At 40.8% G+C, this 22,839-nt stretch overlaps 1 protein-coding gene across 2 annotated transcripts in view; it reads left to right on the forward strand.

Annotated features, from left to right (window-relative positions):
• zgc:158464 (uncharacterized protein LOC791139 homolog) overlaps window positions 1–22,839 on the forward strand; it is a 91,696-nt gene that overhangs the window by 57,987 nt on the left and 10,870 nt on the right. Inside the window, exons 3-4 of one of the 2 annotated variants that reach the window (XM_053337247.1) lie at window positions 6,401–6,619; window positions 7,547–7,645. In XM_053337247.1, the coding sequence (XP_053193222.1) occupies window positions 6,401–6,619; window positions 7,547–7,645 (318 nt within the window). The remainder of the gene's footprint in view (window positions 1–6,400; window positions 6,620–7,546; window positions 7,646–22,839) is intronic. The other variant, XM_053337326.1, reaches the window with a different exon arrangement.

Below are 22,839 nucleotides of genomic sequence, written 5' to 3' on the forward strand. Positions count from 1 at the left end.
GTGTTTGACTGTCGTCCAAATGGAATTTATATGACTGCAGTGCAGTCAACAGTAACGATGAATGACTAATCGCATCTGTACTCACTGTTGCCCTGTCAGTATGCTGATCTACCGCTCGTCTTTTTGTTTGTTCATTTTGGAGCCGCTTGAGTTCACCGTGAGGCCTATTCTGTGATTCATGTAGGTAGACGGGCACCTTTCCAAGCTGCTGTCCCCATTCATCTTCCATTAATGAGCTTTCACCTCAGTCCTAACGAGCTGTAATTGCAATTGCGCCCTGTGTAGAATCAATGCCACCCGTCCATGTGGTGGCTCTGCAGTGGACAGGCATTAACATAGGTGAGGCATTGCCAGTGTTATACAGCAAGGCAAGATCAGATCACAGGTAGTCCCCCCAATGGTGTTACATCATCCCAAGTTGAACAGAAAATCCAGTTAATGACTCATTAGTAGAAGCCAGACTTTGTTCATTAGCAATCATCTCAGTGATAACAGGAAACTCAATCTCCATCTTAAGCTCATCTGTGTTTGCGGCTTGACCCCATTCTGTTTCTGAAAGATGGATTTTAACTTCTTCTTCGTTTCTTGAATAAACATCTCAGTGGGTTGATGTGTAACATATAAATAATAAAGTATGACTCTTTTTTCCTGCTGTGAAGACAGAAAGCAAACACAAAAACGGAACCTTCGCTGAAGAAGAGCCACATGAAAATGATTTGAAAAGCTCCTGCAAACATAATGCTGCACATTCTAGAAGTGGTCCGTTAATAAGGAACCTCATAAGTTACCTCACAGTTATTTTCATCTAGAGTGAGCCTTCAAGTGATGTGTCTTCATGCTGCTGGATATGGAGAGCCCTTCATTGCTGTGCATATTTATTATTCTTGCCATTCTCCTTCTATCTCCCACTGTCTCCTTCAATCATTCCCCTTCACTTCCTGTCGCAGTCTCTTTGTTTATTTCTCTCTGTGACAAACTTGCATCACCTGCCTGTCTCTAATTTTCAGTTTTTCCCCTCCCTCTCTCTATTCACTCGCTGTCGCTCTTTGTCTCTTTCTTTTTTCATACATTCCCCACCGTCTCTCTCGAACGCTCCCCTCTCTTCCTCTCTCTGCCTCCGTTACTTTGTCTGGCTTACTTCCGTCATCACCCGCCTGCCTCTTGTTTTCTGCTTTGTGCACGTTGCCTCTTTAGGATTACTCTCTGTTCCAGTAAGAGAATGAATCCATATACATGTCAGCATGGAAGACAGCATCTATTCCCCTTAGACCATCTGGGGGAATGGCAAACTTACACATTCACACAAGTGCACACACCCACACAGGCATGCCTTCACTGCAACATTACTTATGACTAGCTGTACAGTTCTTCCTTTAACTCTTTTTCTTGAGTTCTTGAATAGTTTATTGTATGTCTGCATCTTGTCTATGAACAAATTAATATACTTTTGTGACTTGTTTTAAAACTTTCCTAACATTATTTCACAAATGCAACACGGCTCTGTGGGTCGGCTAACAATTGCCTCTCACTGTGTGTCATTTGTCTGTTAAAAAGTATGGCTTCCAGCTAAAACAGAAAGGCATTTGTAAGAAAGCACACACCAAAGATAGTGTTGCAAGACCCAAAATACTCTCCTCTCTGGGCCAAGCATGGATAGACTATGTCTTAGACTTGGTTTCCAGGCTCCCCAAAAGTATATGTGTGACAGGCAGGGAGAGGCCTCAGTGTGTAGGTACCACAGGCTCGGCATAGTATGAGCCAGGAGGAAGAAGGAGGCAGAGAGAACAAACAGCGTTGGTTGCTTTTGTTCTGTCTGCAGGAGACTGATGGAGATGCAGCAGCAGACAAACGTCTCCATGCAGATGGACAGACCTGTCATGTGTAAAGAAAGACAGATCCATGACTGGGGAAATCATAGACGCTATGCAAATTGTTTTCAAATTCTCAAGTAACTCAAGACATTTTGAAATGGTTCAGGCTTTTAAAAAAGACGTACAGCACAAGCACACATGCCAATTTATTCCTTTTGTCTTTGCTTCTTTTGTTCCTTCAAAAAAGCTATGAGACATGAAAATGGAATCAAAATTTGGACGTGATGTGAGCACAAGGCTGACAGGCTTGTTTTGTCTTTGCTTATCATAGCTATTCTCCCAGTAGTCTGTGGGGAACAGTCAGCCGCGAGAGCCTCCTCTCAGCTCCACTCACTAAGCGGAATGACACTCAACAGCAGGCCGCCACGGGTCAAGGAGCAAACACCTTCTCTTGTCAGCCAGCACTGTGACTGACACACAATACCTGTGGGTGGCCCCCGATATAGCTCAAATCCCTGGCTGCCACTGCTAGATCGACCCCTCCACAGACCTGGACAATCAAACAAAATGAAATCAAAGCTACAGAAAAGACCCAGAGCAACATGAGACCCCTGCTGCAGCCGCTTCGTTAATCAACACTGTGCTTCTCTTAAACCTGTGTTTCTGGGTGCGTGTCACACATGGCTAAGTTTACTAAAATAGATTTTAGCATTAGCATTCATAAGCAGGCCAGCACAGTCATTACATGTGTGGAATATGAAATGTTTTGATAAGTCACTGCTCTGTTTTAATTTACAATCAGTTAGCCATTTTTTCTTCATATGCATTATTTGATACTCTTCAGATGGCTACACTCAGCAGATATCCACTTTTTTAATAACCAAGCTATCTGAAATGATAATGGTTACACAGGTTCGAGATTTATTTGAGAGTGACTTGGCTGGCAGGGCAGGCAGAGCAAATCCTTGAAGCCTGGGTATTTTCTGCCCATTGTTTTCCTCGGGTGTAAAGTCAATCGCATTTAATCCTTCACTAGTGCACAAGAGATCCCCTCAATCAAATCCAGATATTCAGTGTGGCTCCTGCAAGCGCTCTGCAGCAGCAAATGCTCTCAGGCTCAGTAGAGGTGTGTGGGTGGCAGTCAAGAAGAAAGAAAGATGAATCTGTTTTTTCCTTTGCATATGAGTAGCTTTAGCCTTGTAATATAAGCACAGCCATGCAGTTGTTTACTCCTCTCTTGCAAAATTAATGCAATCACCTTTACTTGATGGCAATATTGGAGAAGGAGGACAAAAGACAAAAGTGGTCTGGATTATGAGGGCTCGTTTATGTGCAGCAGGATGTGACTGCCAGGTTGGTTGCAGTTAATGTTTTTTGATTTTATCCAGAGCTCTCTGCCTGCTCATGCACTTCCATGATAATATGCCCAGAGGGCCCCTCCTGTAGTAAGTGGAACAGGAGCCTCCCCAGATCTATTGCATAGTATATATTCATCTCCCTCCTATAGGATTATTCTCTTAAGTTCATGAACCAGGGAGGAAGACAATTACAAAGACTGGATCTGTCACTTGTTTAGGAGCTTAACACTTCTTTTCCCTGCTTCTGATTTATTAGCTTGCATTAGGAACCCTACATTCAACTGGATTTGGCTTTACAGTTGTGTTTTTCATGTGAGTCAGTATTCATGTCTTTCCTCATTAGGAGAAAAAGGGTTTTTCGCTCAAATGCAGTTGTTTGGTTCTCAGCAGTATGTTCTGCTCTTCCCCCAAACACATCTTTTTTAGTGGCACTTAACAGATGGTTGTGGTCAGTGCTGTTCCTGCTGCTACATGGCCTGTTTGAGTACAGCACACTTTGTAGAAGTTTAATTATTTCTTAAAATACTTGCAGCACTCTGCTCTAAAACATTCAAAAGGATAATGTTGCAGAACTTTGCTTTAGCAGTGTCATCAGTGAAATTTCTGCTTATACTGTATAAAACACATGATCAAATATTTAATTTTATATTGCAAGATTTTCTAGGTTTGTGAAGGTAGGGGTTGTTAAGGCCAAGCAAGCAAGGAGCAAAAAGTAAAAGAGGGGAAGGGCGGCATCTGGACAGGAACTCTGACATCCGGGGCGGGGGAGGTACGTGGTACATCAAGGGAGGGTGCGGCGTCTGACCTCTGACCCGAAACAGAGGGTAGGGGTCAAAAACGGAAGATAGACTGCAGCTGTGTTGCAACATGCAAGCCCACTGTCATGCCAATCACTGTAATTTGCCTAGACAGATATGTTCCCACCCAGTTTACCAAGCATGCCTCGACAGGAGCTGATGAAAAGAAAGAAAAGAAGGTAGGATGGAAGGAAACAAGGAAGGAAGGGAGGTTGGAAGGAACCAGGAAATCCAAAAGAAACGGAAGAAGGGGGGTCAAATACAGTAAGGTGTTTGTCTTGAGGGAGTTTTAATTCACCGCAGCAGTTTATCGAAGGAAGCGTGCCTGCAATTAAAGGGTTCTTCCCACAAGGTTTGCTCAGCACTCCACAAAAAACCCCTCCTCTTTTTCCCCCCTGGACTTTTACCTCCTCCGGCAGCCTCCATTTGCCTCCTTCACCCTCATCTACAACTATTTGTTCTTCTGTAGGGGAGGTAGGACCTAATCATGCCAGGATCTCGTAATACCAAGTCTTTTAACAGCAAGATCAAAGAGTGCAAGTTTGCCTAATGCAGGATTATGCTGAGATACGGGACCTGGCAGCCTCACCTCACTCCACTCCTCCACCACCACCACCACCACCACCGACGGGTAGCTCCATTAGGCTCAACGCATTGCTCATTTTTCCACAAGAGCTCCCCTGGGCTAAGAGGCAATTATGCAGTAGTGTGGCATAATATTTCATTCTCTTCACATTGCATTACTCTATGGTGGTGCTGGTCGCTAACAGCTTCATGTGGCCTAGGAGGAAGGGTGTGGGCAGCTAACAACTTCATATGAGTAGAGGGGGAGGAGGAGGAGGCAGAGGAAAGGCGAGAGGGGAGAGGAGGACAGTTCTCAAGGGCATGATGCTCAATTAAGAGTCAGGTCTGTTTCCCCTCCTCACACAGAGAGTAAAAGGGTGTGTATGAATTCAAGTTTAGCTCAGGTGATGTTAAGTAAATTTATAACATGAATAGAAAAACGAAAATATGAACATGTACTGGATTCATGATGGTAAACTTTACGTACAACTTTAAAAAGAAGACTATCAAATTTTAGGTACAGATGTTGAAATTGTTAAAAAAAGAATGATTTTCATAGTCTTTGAAATCTTTGAGACACATATTTAAATATATCCTTTTACAGCAGTTAGGCATCCTTTAGGACAGGGCTGAAAAATATTGACTTTCCATGACTGCATAGACAATACACAGTATGAACACTGAAAACTGGTGAACTGTTCATGTACTGAGGAGTTATGTTTTTCTGAGTGAAGATTGCACAAGGTGAAATTCCATTATGCCCTCATTTGTTTCTGCCCAACCACTATGGTAGATAAAATCCAACCCCACCCCCCACACACACAGAAATGAGTAGCTTGCTGGTCCAATGCTTTCTTTTCTGTATCACATTCTACAAAGTTGCTGCTTTTTGGGTGTCCTTCAAACTTTTTTGTAGAATATATTTTTTGCTGTAGAGTAAATATCCTTTTCCTCTTACAACACCATCAGTTCAGAATGTCAAAATGTACAGACAAAAACATCTTAACTAATGACCATTTAATTACATTTTATAAGGATTTTCATTCTCTTTGTCATCACCTTAGGTTGTAATATATTATACTTTCAGTTTAGTTGTGTTTGTGTTAGATCTGTAGTCCTGCAGGATTATGGATTGAAAAACACTGATTTTCACAAATGTCAAAAAGAATATAACCTGCTCACTATTGATGTTTTGCAGCACATTGTAATTCAAAACTGAGTTTCACAACTTTACCTCTGACTTGATAGGATTTAGGGCAGTAGCAGAGAGTCTCAATCCACCAAAACAGTTAATCAAAGGAGTGCTCCTCCAATGTGCAGCCCGGGGCAGGGTTATTCAGAACAGTGATGTGATCTTTCTGTACTAGACAGATTTACTCGATCAGAAAACTCCAGGTCTGAAAAGTGAAGCCAGTGTGGCAGAACCTTAAACCTGCATTCTCTCTAATGGGCAGAAGGGTGGTGACTACATTGGCTCCAAAAAGAAGCCCATTTGTCTAGACTATGAGAAAATGACCCGAATCTGGCTTTATTTATTACCTGAAACACTTCTTCAGTACAACGTGATGCTCATTTTAGAAATTAGGGATCACATTTAGAGTCAAATAAATGATAAAGCAGGGTATACTTTAACTGTTATTTTGTCTTTCAGTCAAACAAATTGTCAAACAAATTGAAATCACTTCTCTTATAAATCATAGTTATAGAAATAAATGTGAACGTCAGCATTTACAAAGTTTTTTGCCTTAATGTTGTTGATGTCACAAATCTCAATTTCTTAGTTGGTTTCTAACCCCACTGAGCCATTTTCACATATAAAGTTTTACTTCAGAATGTTGCATTAAAGATGAATCATTCTTCTTGTCTGTAGAAATACGATCTGGTGGGCGAGGGTCTAAGGAAGGTTCGGCGAGGCAGCTGCCCCTGTACGACACGCCGTATGAGCCAGCCGAGAATGGCGGTGACTCAGACCCCGAGCGCTTACGCTGCCCAAGAGAAAGCCGCCTGCCCCAGGATGACGAGCGACCCCCTGAAGAGTACGATCAGCCTTGGGAGTGGAAGAAGGAGAGGATTTCCAAAGCCTTTGCAGGTATGACAGCCAGGACAGAGGGAGTAGAGATGGAACTTTATTGTAGCTAATGAAAAGTCATAGTCAAAGTGCCTTACAATGACAATCAAGACAATATATGTAACATAGTGAGCAGTGTATAAAACAAATGCATAGAGTAAAATTTTAGTGGAAATGATTGTAGGAATAAATCACAATTCACAAATTCTCTCTGCTCTTTTCTTTTAGAATTTTAGAATTACTCATTCTTATAATTTGTCTTTCTACTTAGTTTAAAAAATGTCATGCTTTCAAGAAATGTGCAAAGTTAGTCTTTAAGCTCTCAGACAGACAGTGAATCTAACTTTGTACAAATCCAGTTAAACAATAACTGCTTTTTAGTAAGGGTTGCCATTTTTCAATTTCAAGCTTTTTAACACATTTAAATCTGAAATATCCTCTATTCTGCTTTACTAACTCAGGTGTCTGTTTTTCCAGCTCTAACAAATATGATTAAGGCTTCTATCAGTATCTGAGGGTTCTGCTGCTGCTGCTGCTGCTGCTCTACACTCTCTGTTAACACTTCCTTTTCCGTTCTCTTAAAGCACCTGCTAAATGTATTTCCAGATGTCCAGTCTACTGTATGGTGTTCCCATCAGACTGCTGCCTGTTTAAACTATGATGATATCTTTGCTACTCGGGGGGCATGATTGGTTTTGCAGGTGCATGTAGGTGCAGGTAATCATTGTGGTTTGAGAGCTTCAGCATGGCTAACACAGCCATAACATCAAACAGGGCTGTTCCTGGAAAGACCATGACTTTGGAATATAAATATGCAGCCAAAGTCTTGAAAGATGCCAAGCCTTTCACTGATTTTATATAAAAGAGAAAATCAGCAACCCTTGACTCTATTTTTCATCGCCCCTTTTCTCTTTATATATATATTTTTTCTTTTTTATCCTTGAACAGCTCTGCTTTGTTATGACTGCATTAGCTACGAGGGCTCTGTAAGTGGCACTGGAACAGTTCCCCACAGAAGAAAGGACTGCACCTCTAAATCCCTCACAGGTACCATTGGAGACGGGGCTGGGGAGTGTCTCTTATCTGTCTGTATATATTTGTGTTTGAGCGTTGTATAATTGATGCCTAAACTGTATGGAAAGCACTGAATGTTTGGAATTCTGTTTTGAGGTTTATCTGCACACAGGTTGAAAATGCTATTAAGAACTGCAGTCATAAAAACATGTTGTGCAGGTTGTTAGCAATCGTTGGATTTGGAACACTGCAAAAACATCACCCTCTCCCAGATCATGAAAACCCTAAATTGTCATTTTTCTCAAACTCAAATCCTCCACCAGCAGGTTGAGAAAAGGTCACCTACTTCACATGAAAATCACCTTGCTTTGAAATTTTTCTTGATTGGAATGACATTTCAGGATGCTACTGCCGTGATTGCCCAGTGCTTGAAGTGGACCAAAAAAAGGCACCTGAGCTGTAGAAATACTTCACAAATCAGCCTTTCAGTGGTCACATGACAAGTACAAAAAATGCAGTAACACTTCTTGGTACACAGAAGGAAAGTTGGAGAGTGGAGCTGTTTTGACTTTAAAGACACGTCCTCTACTTCCACAAATGCTGTGAAAGGAAGAGAGAATAATTAACACTGCCATTAGGAAAACAGTGAGACGCTGTATTTCCTGCTGTCGGGATGTGCTGCACACCAATCAAAAGCTGACTCATGCAAAGTCATCTTTTCTTTTTTTGTGTTGCCGGTGTGCAAAGCCCAAATTGTGTTTCCTCTCTGCAAAAAAAAGCAGATCAACCAGCGCTGTGAACAGACAGCCTGGCTCTTGCTGAGGAGTTTTTCCCAGTTACATGCTGTGAACATGACATTCATAGATATAAATTCCAAATAGTAAATGTTAACAAGAACAAACATTTAAACAGCTGTGCTTTACAAGTTTTTAGCCGAGGTGAGCTTTTAATAGGAACATATTTATGCTTGTATATGGTAAAATATCTGAACTGTAAACACAACCTCAGTAGAGCTCTATCTGTTTTAAGATTCAGTAGGTCCCTAAGTATCTTCCACATAATATCAGCAGGATGACTAAATCCTAAATGAATGAATCATTTCTTTTTTAATTGCAGCTTAATCAAAAAAAACTCAATGAAAACATGCACGGCCCAAAGGCCCACTGTGGTCCACGGCAGGGAAAATAAGTTGCCATGTTTTTAATTTGTTTTTACACTTGGAAGAATAATGGAGCATTACAGAGAGTAAATCTAATCTCACACAGCGAGACATAAGATGAAAGCAATGTATATCGACACTGTCATTACAAATAGATTATATTCTCTTTTACTTTTTAATACTTTTATTATTAGTGCTTCTTAATATTTGCATATTTTTAATCTTTTAATTGGAGACACAGATGGCATTTCAATAAAACAACGTTGATTAGAAAGAGTGAGAGAAAAACTTCCCGATGGTTTTGAGCCATTGATGAGCAGTCAAGCTTGATCTGGTTTTAGAGATCTGGAGGTGGATCACATTTCACACAGTTGAAGGAAAGAACATCCCAAAACTTAATTCACATGTAGTATTAATGTCATCATTTTTTTAGATGAATTTTAATATCCAACATTAAAGCAAATCTTAAACCAACTCTTGGAGCCACCTTTCATGTACAGTGAATACCAGAGTACAGTTTTTCAAAGGAAGTTGAAAGCACCCACTGTGAATTTATGAGAATAAAAGAACATTTTCTTATTCTCCACTGGTATCCCAATATTGAAATTAAATTTTAATGCAGTGTCTCAAGCATGACTTATATGAGCCTAAAGATTAAGTCAATCATTTCATATTAATGGACAATAAGTTGTACCTAATTACAGCATCAGTTAAAATCATGAAAAATTAATTACTTTCTGCTGTGTGTTTGCAGATGTTACCTTACTGTCTGAAATCATTGAGATAGCACAATGACTGTTCTCTCTGACGGTCATTTTACTGTTTAATATTAGTAGCAAAATGAGTGTGAGTGAGCCATAGCGACAGCAGCGGGGTCTAGACTGAGACAGTGCTGAGCCGCTCTTCGCTGTAGTATGTAACATGTTTAAGTGTGTGTAAAGTCTCCTATGGGGCATTGCAGGGTAGAAAGCTTGTGAATCTCATTTGTGGAAAAAGAAAAAGAGGCTCAAGGGAGTATTTGATGTAGACCGGGAGGTAATGAGAGCACCACGCTGTACTTCCCTACCTCCTAGGCAGAGTCATTTCTTGAGACGAAAGCATGTGAAATGATCTCGGTTCATTGAAGGATCGTTGGCTTGTTTTAAAGATTTTAAAAACTTCATTGCAAAAAATGACAAATGAAATGTTAAGATGGATTTATTGTAATGGGATCGGCAGTTGGTTGGATTTGGACTGGCTCAAATCAAACTTTATGTATGTACATATGTATCATATGTTTGTCTATTGATTCATTATCTTTCTATGTTTTCCTAGAGTTGTCACTTAATTCTTGTTTCCTGTGTACATCTGTGTAGTGTAGGCAGTGAAGGAGAAGAGTCATGTTGTTCTGCCTCCACCAGTGATTAGTTAAATAAGGGATGCTACATTCTTAATCACTTTGCTTCTCTCCCTCATTATTTTTCTGTCAAGCAGCACTCAGAAGTTTGTTTTGGGCACTATTTACTAACGCGTCCCTTTTTCAATTTCCTCTTTTTACACACAGCGTCCCTCTTTTGATGATGATTAATTTAATTTCCATTGGATGTCAAAGTGTTGGCTGGGGATTGGAGCGATAAGTCTTTAAGTTGTATTTCCAAGAAGAGAGCTGCCTTTCAAAGAACTTTGATATATTGCACGTCCTCATACTGTGTCATGTTTTATTCAGGCAGAAATATTTCCCCACTTTTTGGAATACAAAAAAAGGAAGAAAGATGAGAATGACTTCTTTGGGACAAGGCTTGTCAACACAGGCTCGTTGCTAGTGCAGGTGTCAGTGCAGACTGGCCTTGGATCCAGACATCAAGGGGCTTAGAGAAAGTTTCCCACCTTTCATGGTTTGAGTGTGTGTGCTTTATTTTTTTGGATCTACACCCAGGCTCTGATCTTTGCAACCAGCTTACCTCAAATGTCAAGAAATTATATACTGCTTTAACACCAAAGTCCACTTGGGAGCCATTTTTTAGTACTACTGACAATCCTATAATTCTCTCTTCACCAGTCATTTATGTGCCATCCCTCCTGGGAGTACTTTGAAGGATTGGTTCTCAATTGTTCAAGTATTCCTTTAAACAATACCAAAATACATATTGAAACAGACTTTGCACACTGTAATCATGAGAAGATCTCAGATTCCAAATACATCCCAAAATCCTCAAAAATTGATAATTGATATGAAAATAAGATGAGGCTTCATTCATCTGAGTTACTCAAATAAGATATCTTCCACAGTTGCAGTCTTTTTAGTAAATAATTCTCTTTTTGTGTCCCAGTGGACAGTATTTCCCTGATCAGCTGTAGTGGAAGGATCATAAGAAAAATACACTAAAATGACACTAGCTTTGAAGGATCGAGACTAATTTGGACAGCTGACACTTCCCATTAACTTCAGATGAACTTTTTCATACATTTTTCCTCAGAAGGAAGCTTATGAATTTTGTCCCCTGTCACTTACATTAAAATTGCATTATGGAGGGGTCTCTTTATAGCCTTCAGGAACAGGAAGAATGATTACAGCAAGACAAATATGTGTCAGTGTTCATTTGGGCACCTGACTATTATTTTAGGACAAACCTGCAAAAGTAAGGCTATCCTTTAAGAATCAACTTGCCTGATGTTAGATCTTGTCAGGTGTGTCACTTTCTTTTAGTTGTTATACCTTTCTGTAGGGAAAGTACTCTATATACTATACTATATTTAGCTGTATTGCAATAATATAATATAATACTGTGGATCTTCTTTGCTGCAAAAGCATAGGTTTACAAAAACTATTGACAATTGGAAACTAATCAAAATGATGTATGGATGACTAAATAATAGAAAGAAAGAAAAATAAAGTACTAGAGAGAAACTTACTATTTTTCATAACTATATCTATAGCTCTATATGCTAATTAGTTTCTAGACAGCAATTCTCCTTGGTTATCTTTCTGTTGTTGCTGAAGCGCTTTATGACTGTGTAATATCAACGACTAATGACACTGTTGACTGTTTGGATTTCAGGGGCACATCAAAACCTTCACAGTTTATATTCCAACAATTATGTGGGAAATGAAAGTGTCTGCAAACAAAATATTAGCAGATATTGAAAGAAGATGCATAATCTCACCATGGAGTGGGTGTTTATAAAAGAGGAGGTATTAAAAAAGTACCAAGTGCTCCCAACACTCTCCCACCATGGTATAACACGATAATGCAATCTGCATAAAATACTATTTGTCTTCATTAATGATAGGGTAAGGAGAGCAGACTAATGCTCCTTGCCGCAGCCCTTTTTTCCCCCACAGCTGTAACTATCACTGCTTGCATACTCGCGTCTTCACGTCTCTTGGGCTAGTGTTATTATTCACTGTTGGGCTATCTCCTGACAGGTATGCGATGGAATGTAAATTCCCTGCCTTGTTAGGGTGGTGGGAGTCTGTGTACTTGTGGTTTGGCTAATCACTCATCCTCACTGTACCCCCACTTCTTTCTAGAATGAACACACACGCACATACACATTTGCCACAACCTCTTGCCTGCCTCCCTCCTGGCTCCTGAGTGGGTGATGGATGAGACTGGATGCAAAGAGTGAGGAAGATACATTAGAATTTGACCATATGAAGAAGCCTGTGTGTGAAAGCAAGAAAAACTGTGCTTTCATGTCCATCAGTGTAAATCCTAATGCTTTGACCATACATATGGCACACTCACTCACTCACTCACCCAGACATGGACACGCCGCCATTGGAAATCTGAGTCTCCTCACAGCAGGAAAGGAATTGAGAGCCATTGTTACCTAATCTCCTTGCCCTCTGTTACCTGCTAGTAACTCCTTTCACTTGGCTTCTGGCCAGTGGGGTACCATGCATTTAACACGGTAGATAAGAGAAGGCGCTGTCACTTGCTCCCTTAGGTCTTAGGGAGCTTTATGGTTTTTTAATGAATCTTCATGGGCTTAACGACCCAGAAATCTGAGGCTCTAGTCTAATGTCCTAAAATAAATAATTGATTTAGTTACAGTCCTGCGCTGAGGTTAGGGCCAGCTGTTTTGTGGGTGCCATGGTTCTGTTTCTCCGTGCTTGGCTGATCTGGTTTCCCCAACGCTGCCTGTCACTCCACACTGCCGCTCTGTCTTGTCCTGCTGGCCTCTGCTGCAGCACCCTGCTGATAATCTTCCTGACAGCTCCCTTTTCATGAGCCTCAAATGTGTCCTGCCGTCTTTCACCAAGCGCTGCCATGGGTCTTATCTTCACTCACACACATTGGCCACACACAACAGCAACTGTAAACCTTCCTCACAAACTACGGAGGCAGCGCTCCGCTCCGCCAGGAGCCCCCCTGCAAGCTCCTGCTGGCCGGCCATCACTAACTCATCTCGCCCTTATTTTTCTTGATAGAAGAGCAAGGAAAAGGCTTTGCTGTCATCTCTTCTCCATCACCTGTTTTTTGTGCCACTTTCATTTTTAATACAAACACATGGTCTTTCAAAACAGGTCTTTGCTTTGAAAAGGAGACGCACCATATAATGTGAAGGATACAGCATGTGGAGAATTATGAGGTGGCATTTCAGTTCCCCCGAAGAATTACACAGTTGTTATCTGTAATGATTTGGATGACTATGGAACAAACACATCTTCAGAAGAGGCTGGTATTGTGTTCTGGGCTCTTCTGCTCATAATGTGTGGCATAAACATCACAATCTTGCAGCTTGTTTTGAATATGCATGCAATTAGCCAACCAAATTAAGCAGAACTAAATTAAATGGCGCTGGTGGAAACAAGCATAGCTGGTGATTTATGGTGCAGCACTGTTTACAATGATGAAGTGCCACAGGCTAATGAAAAGCCTGGGTAAACAAATACCTGGCTTTTAAAATAGATCTGCTCCTGGAAGAACAAAGGGAAGGTAAACACACAGTTTTAAAAAGGTGTTCTGTCACCATAGCTGTGAAACAAATAAGTATCAGCTGCAATGTTTACAGCACTTGAGTGTACTGGATACACTGCCAGACTGGTGCTATGGCAGTGTCCAGCTCAGATGACATCCTGCCAGGATCCCACATATCCAAAGCTCTCAGCTCATGCAGGTGACACATGAGGCTGTTCTCTCATTTTCCTGGAGGCTTTGTCATTCATCCTTTGAAGTCCTAGCATGGCCACTTTTGTGCACTCAACTAGAGTGAAAGACTTTCTGTCGATTTAGAATCGTTAATAGCCTCTATTCCTATGTCAACAGGAGGTGTTGTGTACTCATATGGATCCAGGATTATGCAAATGAGAGGTGACATATTGATCTGAAATGCAATCACATGAGTGCAACTAGATGACAAGGATTTTGCCATCTTTGTACATGGTGTTGCAGATATAGTCCCCAGTCATTGCCTCTGGATCATTTCTGTGTCTTTTCATTCAAGAAAGTAATATACCAACACTGCAGCCAAAAATTAAAATCATCTAATTCTCCAGAATATATCAAATAATTAGATGTCATATTTGGACTTTTCTGCGTAGTGCTACATAAACATTGTTCAGAGTGTTTTACAATGAGCAGATGTGCTAATAAATAACCAGTTAAACACTACACACATACACATTACTAGGACATGATTGAGAACTGAGTTTGATTTACATTTTCTACTTGATATTCACCTCCACTCTCTAAGGCACTCAACCCACTAATACCATATACTGATAATCAGTTGAAATCTCCATCGGCAAGTGCTGCAATAAAGAGTTTTATTTAGCACAGTGTGTGTAGGGCAGTGTGATGAGGGCAGATATATGAAAATGTCTGTGGTGGTGTGATGAGCCTTCAGGGTCTTTATGTAAATCAGTTCGTGTGTGTATGCAAGTGTGTGTAGGCAACTACTGTTGTCACTTTAGTCCTGAATTTCATCAAATTTGTCATTGAATGGAATACTTAAAGGTGTGAAGATGCACTCATCAATACAGCAACATGGCATCTAGAGTCAATAACTATTCAAGACAACCTTGGGACTAATTGTATTTTTGAATATGCTACAAATTGAGGGAGATTCCAGTTGCATGGACTATAAAAAATAAGAACACCTGACTGTTGAATTAGTTTAATTTTCACAGTGCTAAAGGCTGTTATTCAGCTGTGAAACCATGCGATTCTGAGCCACACTCGTGTCCTCGTCCTCACAGTGAGGCTGCAGAGTGCACGCAGGCTTCTGCTCTCCAAACAATTACACGCTAATCTGCAATGTGAAATGAGTATTAGGGTTTTGATCTCATAGGAGGAGTCCCTCACTTCACCCCAAAGTAGAGGAAGTTATATTATGTTCCAGAGTTTCTGACCTTCCGTCTCTATTCCCCTTCCCTACTGTACGTCCTCCAAGCTCCACCACCCTACACCTCTCCCGTCAGACAAGACAGCAACCAGCTCCTCCTTCCAGCCACCTTTCTCTAGATTAGCCCCCTGACACCGCAGGCACAGCTATTTAATTGCTTGTCGGACTGAATATTCTCCAGTTTCCCCCTTCATCTAGCTTGCAGATATTGCTTCTCATTAGTATGTCCTGTACCACCCTGCTGCAATCCCTTGCAGGTTGGAAGACAGACAAGTCCATAACATTATGCTCATGCTCCCTCTGCAAACCAGGGTATATACCAGCCAAGGCAAAACTGTCACACTGACACACTAATAGTTAGTAATACAGCTATGTTCTTTTAATTGGAGGCATCTGAAGTAGCACTTACTCAATTTGCTTTAGATGAAGAGCGTTATTCTGAATAAATATGTGACTCTGTTGCTGTCAATTATTAAGATTAAATCATTATCATCCATTAAAGATTAAAAATATCAATGTTAAATATAGATTTATTAACTATATTAAGTCCTTGAATAAAAGTTATTAACATCCTAATTATTGTACAGTACATTAAATGTCATTATAATCAATAGAAATCATAATGAAAATAATATTTATTTAGTGGCTGTAGTAATTATGACCCAGAGAAGTTACACGGTTCATATGATGTCTATTTAAGGTGACACATTTCCATATTCAGAGGTAGCGGGTTGGGTGACCAGTTAGATCCTAACTTGCAAAAAGTAGACTTAGCTGCAGCTTCCGGTCACGTGTCCAAGCGTGAGGTTTTTTAGGACTGGTGTATCGTGGTGTTTTATTGTGATTATTGTGGAAGTAGTAACTATCACCCACAACACTTTTCAATGATCTTTTTAACCCAAACTATGACATTTCCTTAATAGGAATGAAGTGTTTTTGTGCCTAAATCTAACCAGATCTTATTACACACAATATTAAATCATAAAACACCATAAAATACAATTACAGTTACAATTATTTGAAACCGATTTTGAGACCACAGGCATATGATGATGTCCGACTATTGCCAATAGATATTAGAAAAGGCTTCTATGTAGGGTTCTGGAGTGCATGGTCAAACAAGCTGTTTGGTCGTTCAATGTGGCAGACTTGATTCTTGACTTGTTTCTATTCGCCTTACGTTCATTCACTTCTTCCTGAGTCAAATAAGGCTATCAGTGCCCTTACATGACTGATGTGATGGATGATGTGCAGTATAACTGTCACACTGATGATTTCAGAGCACTTTGACTGACAGAAACTTAGGCTTTAACTGGAGGCTTTTTTTTACTTCACTGTTCCCATACTTTCATCTCAATCTGATTCATCAGCATGAGTTTGAATTTCATAAAGACACTGAGATTTTGATCCAGTGTGCTAAATGTCTGCTTCTTCTTTTTTAAAGAATTTCTAGTTAGACAGGTGAAATTATAGGAATTTCGGACAATTTAATGGGTGGACACTCTTGATTTGTTTCTGATTCTTCCTCTTGGAGCTTTGAAGAACCATCACTAATTTTTAGACATCTTAATTTGTGTTTTAAAGGCAGGGACCCCCATTAGTAGTGACCAGACTGATGAAAGCACACTAAATTCCCTTTCTTTTTCATTAATTTCACCCTCGGTAATAACATCTCCAGCACCATGGACAGTGATATTAAAATGTTGTCTGTTGCCTCGCTGGAAGATCTGTTTTGTGAGATCTATGTAAAAGTAGAAGTGCAGTCATAGAATCATACTTTCTTAATCTCCACGATAATACATGTGAAACAAGGCAGCTGAGTATAGCAGATGGTTGTTCCTCTGCAGGACCCCCCTGTCTCCCAAGAGTGCAGTGGCTATCCAAAGCTACTATTGCTGCACTATGTGTCTTAATTATTCTTGACCTCTAATGCTCACATTCTCTTGAAAGACGAAAAACACTCCACTCTCGATCCCATTTATTAAGTATCCTCAGCTATTTAACAAATGGTCCCTTCCTCAGTGACTGGTACTCTTTTGCAAGTACGCTCGATTTACCCTGGTTATACCCCAGCTGAGGCATACATTATTTAAAGGGCAAAGCCTGGGGAATGTCCACTGCCAGGATGGATTGCACTGAGGTCCTCTCTAGTGAAGGATATTGTCTCCATTGCTGTTTATCTTAATATAGAGGCCTAGGGTCTTTTGTTTTTCGGAGTCAGCACTAAGAATAATAGCAGAGTGTATGCTGATGCACTGTATCAGTGAGTATCTGGAGCTGAGCTCAAGGCAGGTATATACTTTACAGTCTGCACTCATAAGGCACAGCATGGTATTTTCTGGGCCTGCCTCTTTATTAAAGTCTGTCATACAGCATGATGTATATTTATTGTGGAAGGGATTCCAAATGTTGCTTTTGTATGTTTCTAGTGCATCTCATGAATCCCAACATGAGATGTATGTTAGTAAGGCTGGGTCACAGATTGTTGGTGTTGGGTATAGTGGAGAGGGGTAGGCCCACAATTCCCATATTTTCAGGTAGGATTGGGGTACAGTGGCATTTTATTGAGTCTAAATCTAGTATTAAATTAATTTATCTAATCTGACACCTCTCAAATCCTTCGGCACTTACTATTTCAACCTGGAACTGGATCCAATGTGGAACCAGCTGTCGGAACCCAACCCTGCTAACTTTACTTCCTTTTCAGTCCTGCTGTTTTCCTTCCTTTTCTAGTCCACAGCTGCAGCTGATTCTTCAGTCACAATAACCAGCTCTCTTCCATAATGGTGGCATCTTCTGCTCTTATCTATTTTTCACTTAGCCTCCTTTTTTTCTTTTTATTCTGTATGTTTTCTGTCATTACTTCCCCTTCACTCCCTCTGTTGTTGTCCATTTATGCCTCTCGTTGCTGTCCTCTCCTTCCCTCCATCTCTCCTCTGGTGACTTGGGCAACACTTGCAGTAGAGATTAAAGTGATCAAGGACCTTCCGTGGCCCCCTCCTGTCGGGCAGCTCAACACTAGCCCTCCCCCAGTGGAGGAGCTGGAGTCTCCCTCCCAGACAGCTCAGCCCTCGCCAGGACAGACAACCTGTGACCAGCACCACCAGGGTGGGTGTTGGTGTTCCCATTGTCTGGCGTCACTCCCATCAATTAACCCCCTGTCCATCCGTCTGTCCATGCATTCATCCATTGATCCATCCATCCCTGTATCCGTTCATCCATCCACTTCATTGACTGTGGTTATCTGTCTTTTTAATCTCATTAATGAACAGTTTGCATAGTGAAGAATGTGTGTTCCCACTAAATCAGTAGCATCAAGTATATCTGTACAACTAATTTTCTTGCCTCAAGCCACCTTTGCAGGACATGTAATATTTTATGCAGATGGCCTGAATATTGTAACTAAGCATTTAGTAAAAGAGAAGACATAACCTATACAGCTGGTATAAAGGTTAGCTCGTCAGTGGTGCCTTACTGAAATGATTTACATCTTTTAGAAGCACTCCATAATGTGACATTAGGTATTATCTTAGTAATGACTACATTTTCCCATCTGGATTACATTTGGCAGAAAAGAACTAACTCCTGTGCAGGTTTTAGGGCTAAAGGCTCATTAGTTTTAATTGTGCTGAACTGCCTTCTGCATGCGCAATTTCCATTTGCTGTGACCCCCATTTCCTCTTGTCAACATACTCATAACTGTCCCAGATGTTTCTCTGGCTGTTCTCTACAACTGGCTTACATTAATTGAAAACTCAAACTCATTTGAGGTGATCTCACCTCAGGTTTAGTCATATTTACTATTTTATTAAACACAATGGACAAATAATTAACCTATTTTCAATCAGCCATTAGATCAGCCATTAGTTGATTTCTAAAGCCTTTACACAGGCTCACACTGCTGCAATTACCCAGGGAAAAGAAGGACGTGTAGCAGAACTAATGTCAGGAATGGGATTTCCCCTGGCAGAGTGGGAAGACTTAGAGTGAGACCATGTAAGAGGACACCACTGTGTGCTGTGAGCGAGGACAGGGCAAGGACTTGATTTATGTCCATAAATCCATGGGAAAGGTTCTGGTTCCCTCTGTGATGTGAGTGGGTTTAAGATTGGCGTCCAGCTGTAAAGTGATCCTTTAGCTGTCTGAGCCAGTATGGCCTCACTCTACATCTTTGGGGTCAAAGGTCACGGTGGCAGCCACAGGGGGCCTGATGCCCTCCATGACCCCTGTGAATACAGTTACAATGTACCCGCTTGACCTCGGCGTACAGACAGACCCTGAGTCACACACCAAGACATTAGTCATCCATTATACACAGGATTACTTGTCTTACACACTCTAGATTGACTCAGCCAGGGTGCAGAGCTAAAATGCTGTTGTCCTTTGCTCTAATATAGACCAGCAAAAAAAACAAAACAAAAACAAAAACAAACAATATCCATTACTTTTCAGGGGAATTTGCTTTATCCTTTCAACCTCATTATCAAAATTTAAATGCGGCTTGACAGTGCAGATATTACATCTACATATAAATGGAGGGCACTTTTTGTCTGAATATAATGAAGAGCTTTTCCTCTTTGTTTTTTGACATGAATTAATTATCCAGACTTTGAAGCATTTTCTCTTACCTTCTTCGCCCTTTAATCTAAGCAGACTAAAAAAAAAACAAAGTAATTAAAAGAAATCCAGATTTAATTTTAATAGATTCACTAGCTGACACTTTGGAGGGTCATTCTTTTGTCTTGGAAAAACTAATTAGAATTTAATTTGGGGATATATATATAAAGGAAGACAGTATATTCCTAAATGGCAGAATCATCTGAGATTAAGGGCTGGATTTAGTAGTTCTCGATGCACATAGTTAATATCAACATAAAAGTGAGGGATATTTTTAAAAAGCTATCAGTTCCTGGGGTATCATACCAGGCTGAGGACTATTTTTACCATGCGTCACATTACAATGATATGCAGACCTGTTAATCATTTCACACATCCTAGCTGGAAAACTTAATTTTCACCTCACAGTACAGCGGTTGATGGCACGCATCGCCCTTCAGACTACTCATCATTTCGGATAGGAGTACCATTAGTAATTGAGAATTAATTAGCTAGCTTAATTAGAGACATTTGCTCAGGAGTGTGCAGAAGGAGACTTGTAGAAGTCCGATTTGTTCAAAGTCCTCAGTGATGTAACTATTTTTCGGTGTTCCTCCTTCATTAGTGGGAGATTTCCTGAATAAATGGTTTGCAAATTGTGACCCCAACACTTTTGAAAAGTTTAAAATTTCAATATATAATATTTCCTTCTTGCACATTTTTTTGTGGTGTGAAATGTTCACTGTAAGTGCCTCCCTTTGTTTTTTGTAGCATTATATCACACTGTATTGCACTGTGCTTTGCTGCATTACATTGCAAAATTTCCTTTTGTGAATTGGGTGCAGTGTGATTATGGAAATGTCATTTTGACCTCTGTGTTTATCTGTGTCCTAGCCAATCAGCTCCCTCTCACAGACAATCTCCCCTCCCCAACCTCCTCTGTGTTTTTTTTTGTTTTTTTGTAGAGGTCTCTAAAGGAAGCAATGTGTTTGAAGGGGGCAGGTCTCTCAGCCATCAGTCAGCATCTGACTGACAGTTCAATCTGATACACAGATTCCATTTGCTGTGCTTCACAGGCAACAATACCGATAACACACACACAGATGCCCCTGCACATTTATGTAGGTGTCTTTGTGTGTGCATGTTCGCTTGGATATATTATATGTGCAACCTCTCGTCTTTCTTAAGCTGCCTCTCAGGGCTTTTGTTCTCCTCTGGGCCAATCCTCTTGTCACTCTCCTGTCGGACATGTCTAGGACTGTGTGCTCTAGAGAATGAAAGTGAAATGAGTTTAGCTCACTCCCATTGATATTCAGCCTTAAAACATAATTCTAGAAAAGCTGGTGTTGGTGGGATGGCTGGCAGTCGAAGCCAACATGGATCCATGCACAACAGACAATTAAAAAAAAACAATACTCTTCTTTCAAGATCTATGCACTCTGCTGCTGGAAAAGTCTCAGCTCTGACAGGAAAGGTTGATGAGGTGAGCTCCACTAAGATTAGCCACTTGTTGTTGGAGAGGGAAAAAAGGGTTTAATCAAGGTCAAATAAAGCACTGATTATACTGAATCGTGGCAAGAGGAGGAATTAGTGTGGGCACCCGAAGACTGGAGAAAATGTGAAGAGCTGAGGTCAGATGGATGGTTGATTGGGCTATAGATACACTGAGAGATAGACTGTGTGGGAAAACCCAAGATAGCAACATTCATCCTGATGACACACCAGTTTATACCTTTTCCAGCCTTGTATGTTCACAACTCAGGGGATAATATATAATGTTCAATGTACAATTTATATAATATTTACATAATCAGTAACTGTTCCCACTCAGTCTCTCGAGCATTCCTCCGCAGTCCATTTCCCTCTGTGTTTTTCTGTCCTCCACATGCAAAAACAGGCATAGAGTTAGAGAGACAGAGAGTGAAAGGGTGTGAGATAGAAGGATCAAAAGAGAAGGTAAGGAGCAGAAAGAGAGGAAGGGTCGGATGTATGCAAACAGGAAAGAGGGGAATTGAAAGTGAAGGAGGGAGTGAGAGCAATTGGCTGCATCTTCATGTTGTGATCTGTCTGCGTTGACAGGGTTGAGCGGTGCAAACATGCATCTCTCTTGTCCCCTTGGTCAGTTTCCATGGAAACGCTATTTCTCACCCTTACACATACTGTATACTGTATGTTCATCCTACCCACACTGTGTTCCCAGCTGTCAGCATGTGGTTTAAATGGACTTCATGAAAAAAAAAAGGACAGTAACTAATAATGTCTTTCATGTGGACTTACATTCAACACAGGAGCATCATTTGACCGCTCAGTCCGAGAGTCAGACCGGAGCTCATGTCTCCCATACTCCTCCACGGGTCTGAGGTTAGAGCCACAATTTACCCAGCTGTCATGAAGCAATACAATTTGGCCATCATTTTAAGACTCAGCCATAGCCCTATAACGAAGAGAAGTGCAGAGGCCAAGATAACAATGGTAGACAGAGTCATTTGGAATAATCATTTCCATGAGTTTATGTTTAGGGAAACGCATCAGTGAGCTCAAGGCCAGCGAGTTCAACCTGGAGTTGAGAGGAGGTGAAGGGGAGCCCCTGGTGGTGGGTGTTGAAACAGCAGCGCTCAGTCTCAACATCCTTATATTGGACTGTGTTGCATCAATAGGAGTTAGGATGCAACAGCAGCACAGGTTTACTGTCTCAAAATGAGCTGATGGTATACTCACTTCAAATTGTATTCATCTATGTTAAAGCCTGATAGCACTAGAGAGTTAATGATTTTTAACATTTACAATGTTTTGACAGTGGGGAAAACATACCCATAACCATGTTAACAAAGTAAATATGGAGCAGTTTCTCCAAAAGTTTCTCTGTTTCAACAAGCCTGATGAAATGTGTTGACATTGTGTGTCTAGTCTAGCCTAAAGTGATTGATTGACACTGTCAGTCCTTCCACTCAGTGTGGTGCAGGAACACTTGGCGAGCTCACAAACTGTAAAAGTGTAATGCAATCCTCTAACTGGAATGCAGAGTCTAGACAGATGTAGGCTCATCTCTATCGACGTGTTGTTAAGATCACAGTGCCTGTTTGTCTGTAAAGTGCCTTCCATGTTCAGCCCATGTAATTAAACGCCAGACACAAGGCTGGCC

This window comes from Scomber japonicus, chromosome 1, assembly GCF_027409825.1.
Source record: "Scomber japonicus isolate fScoJap1 chromosome 1, fScoJap1.pri, whole genome shotgun sequence".
NCBI lineage: Eukaryota > Metazoa > Chordata > Actinopteri > Scombriformes > Scombridae > Scomber > Scomber japonicus.